Source organism: Tuber melanosporum, assembly GCF_000151645.1.
Source record: "Tuber melanosporum whole genome shotgun sequence assembly, scaffold_138, strain Mel28".
Classification (NCBI taxonomy): Eukaryota; Fungi; Ascomycota; class Pezizomycetes; order Pezizales; family Tuberaceae; genus Tuber; species Tuber melanosporum.
This window is the reverse complement of record NW_003298795.1, coordinates 203,641-206,555: the sequence shown is the minus strand read 5'-3', so window position 1 is coordinate 206,555 and position 2,915 is coordinate 203,641. Positions and strand designations below refer to the sequence as shown.

At 50.2% G+C, this 2,915-nt stretch overlaps 1 protein-coding gene; it reads right to left on the bottom strand.

Moving 5' to 3' along the window:
- Nucleotides 1–1,085: 1,085 nt before the first annotated feature.
- The window catches only part of GSTUM_00002605001 (uncharacterized protein), a 2,263-nt gene continuing 433 nt past the window's right edge, over nt 1,086–2,915 (bottom strand). The window contains exon 2 of the mRNA XM_002836253.2: nt 1,086–2,894. Coding sequence (XP_002836299.1) covers nt 1,452–2,795 — 1,344 coding nt within the window. The 5' untranslated portion in view covers nt 2,796–2,894 and the 3' untranslated portion in view covers nt 1,086–1,451.

The window sequence follows — 2,915 nt, the reverse complement described above, 5'->3', positions numbered from 1 at the left end:
TGGAAGCCCTGAATGCCTATTATATTATACTTTACAATATGCCTGTGCTTCCCCACAAGTGTACGATTTTCTATCAGCCCCCCTTGAGTATGACATAGTACGATTTTATCAAGAGCCATTCCAAGATACCCTGCCAACCGGCTCGCCAGCGGCACGGCCCTCGAAAGGGACGCAGCTCAAGGGCTATTCATCGGGGTATTCAAAACCTCTCGATGCCAGCGACAACCTCTACCCATCTCGGACCGCGCAAGCCTCGAACAATGTCGAACGGGAACAGGAGAGTTATGATAGACAGAACCGATACCGTACCAAGTGAGGGGCAGCGACAAGGTAATTAGTATGTATCACACTTGAACACTCTAGCGGAACAGGAAATTGAGGAGGAGGAGTTGCTAGCTACGGTGGTTGGCTAGGGTCAATGATAGCAACGCAGGTCGCCCATACTCACAAAAAGTTATTTTTTTCATTTTTTTCATTTATTTGTTTATCCAGCCAACTCTGAAGGGCAGTGTGTGGGGGGGGGGTAAATATATTTGGAATACTCCCTCCCCCCATAGACGTAGACATGATATAGCGATGAGGCATTAATTGATTGCCAAAGCGATGACGAATGATGGGAAGAAATGGCTAGCTCTGTGCTTAGTGCGGAATTGTCGTAAGCCGCTTGCGGACGAGTATATATAGTGGGGCCCCCTACCTACAGAGTAGACAGACAGAAGCAACTAGCAAACCCCTAAACCATTCCTTCCATCCTCCCCAGCATCACTCCCCGGCATCATAGCGAATCCTTCATCTAAGCCCGAAAGCCTTAATATCAATCCCTCATCCTTTCGACATTGCTACTCCGTCCAACCCTATCGGCTGCTTTGATCCACAATCATCATCGGTCCGACAATGCAGTACTACACCATGCTACACTCTGCAGACACAAATCGAGAGAACAATTTTAATTTCATAATCCAGCCGTTTATTCCATTCCCTTCATATCCGCTAGCTAGCTAAATACATAACACACGTCTACATTCCAATACGTTATATCTCTCACAACATTCCCCAACCACCCCTCATCACCCCGCCGCCGTCACTTTTTTTTTTTCTTTGAGATAAAGCATACCGCTTTCCAGCAAGAAACCGAAATCAATCAACTCCCCCCGAAAAATAACGAAAAAACACAATGACCATCACTCATTACACCCTTTCCCTCCTTGCGGGGGAGCAATCCATCCTATGCTGTCGTACAGTTCTTAGAGAAATATGGAAAAAGTTTGAAAGAAAAACAATAGAAAAGGTAAAAGAAATCACCCCCACTTTTTCCGTGCAATGAAAAAACAGATAATAGGAATATAGAAAGGGGCCAGTCTCATAAACATCTGTCCAAGGAAGAAAAAGGGTAACATCAAAATCATACAGCAGAATAGAATCGCCCTGGAAACTAAGCGGGAAATTTATCATCACCTATCGGACGAACTGCTGGAGCTGCTGCTGCTTGAAGAGGAGCTACTGGACGTGCTGTCAGAGGAGGTAATGGAATCGCTCTGTGATTCAGCGGTAAAGTCGGTGTCCGTGTAGCTCTCATCACTGGTTTCGTATTTCTCGCTCACTCGAGTCCGGCGTCGGCTTGAGAACATGCTGGCAAAGCCGGCCGCCGCTCCTCCTATCATTGCCGCCAAGCCACCACTCCCGTGATGGTGACCGCCGCTGGAGGCGTGATGGCTGGAAGCGTGATGGCCGCCGGACACCCCAGACACAACACCAACAGCACCACTGTGGCCAGGATGAGCGGATCCAAAATGGTGAGATCCGACAGCGCCACCTGAACCGTGATGACCGTGGAGAGTGTGATGCTCGTGGGTGTGGGTGGTGGTAGTCGTGACCTTCTGTCCCGGCCGCCTTCCAAACATTCCGGCAAGGAATCCTGCGCCGGCCCCCGTACCTGCCGCGGCTGCCGTACCGCCATGGTGGTGGTGACTTTCGTGAACATGGCCTTCCTGGACGATAATAGCTTCTTCACGACGACGACGGCCACCGAAGGAATTGAGCCAGCCGAAGAATCCCCTGAATCCCTTTTTGAGGCAACAGCAAAGGAGAATCAAAGCGATCAAGAACAAGGCACCCAGTACACCTCCCACTATTCCACCAATCTGTGCGCCAGTAAGGCCACCGCCACCAGAATTCCCCCCTACGACACCGCCAAACCCGAGAGATCCAGTGGGAACAGGGACCAAGTAGGTGTTTGTGCCAGTCACAGTTGGGACCAAGATTTTCGAACCGGAAGCATCGCCTCCAATAACACCGCCATTGAAAGATTCTGTTGGTCGGGTTGGCGGGGTGAAAGTTCCACCATTGCTATTGGTAACAATAAAACCACCACTCGAGCCACCTCCTCCAGATCCAGAAGGATTGCGGACAGAAGACGTAAGAGTGGGTGGATTCCAAGTTGTTGAAGGAGCCTTGGAGGCAGAAGGGTTGGCGGCCGCCGTTGCGGAGGGGATAAAACTAGACCAGACTGAGGTCCTGGTAACTAGACCAGTCTCAGTCCAGGTACGGGTGAAAAACTGCCATGATCCTTGACTATTGGAGTTAGACCCGGATCCCGAGTTGGATGCCGCACCGCATTGTCCTTCAAACAGACATTTCTGGTTTGACGCACAGCAAATTGTGCCGCAAGCCGTCTCCCCAGAAGATGTATCACAAGTAAGCTGGGGAATGGGGTCGGGTATTGGCGATGCTATTGTGTGATGGAGGAGTGTGAAGAGGAGGGAGAGAAGCGTTGGCGCTCGTACAGCACAACGCATTTTGTTAGGAGAGAAAAGGAAAGGTCGTTAATAAGTGTCCTTTAATCGTGACGAACTCTCCCCCTCGATATCATCAACTCAGATGTCTTCTCAGCACATCTGCGTCCGCTTGAGCCGCCG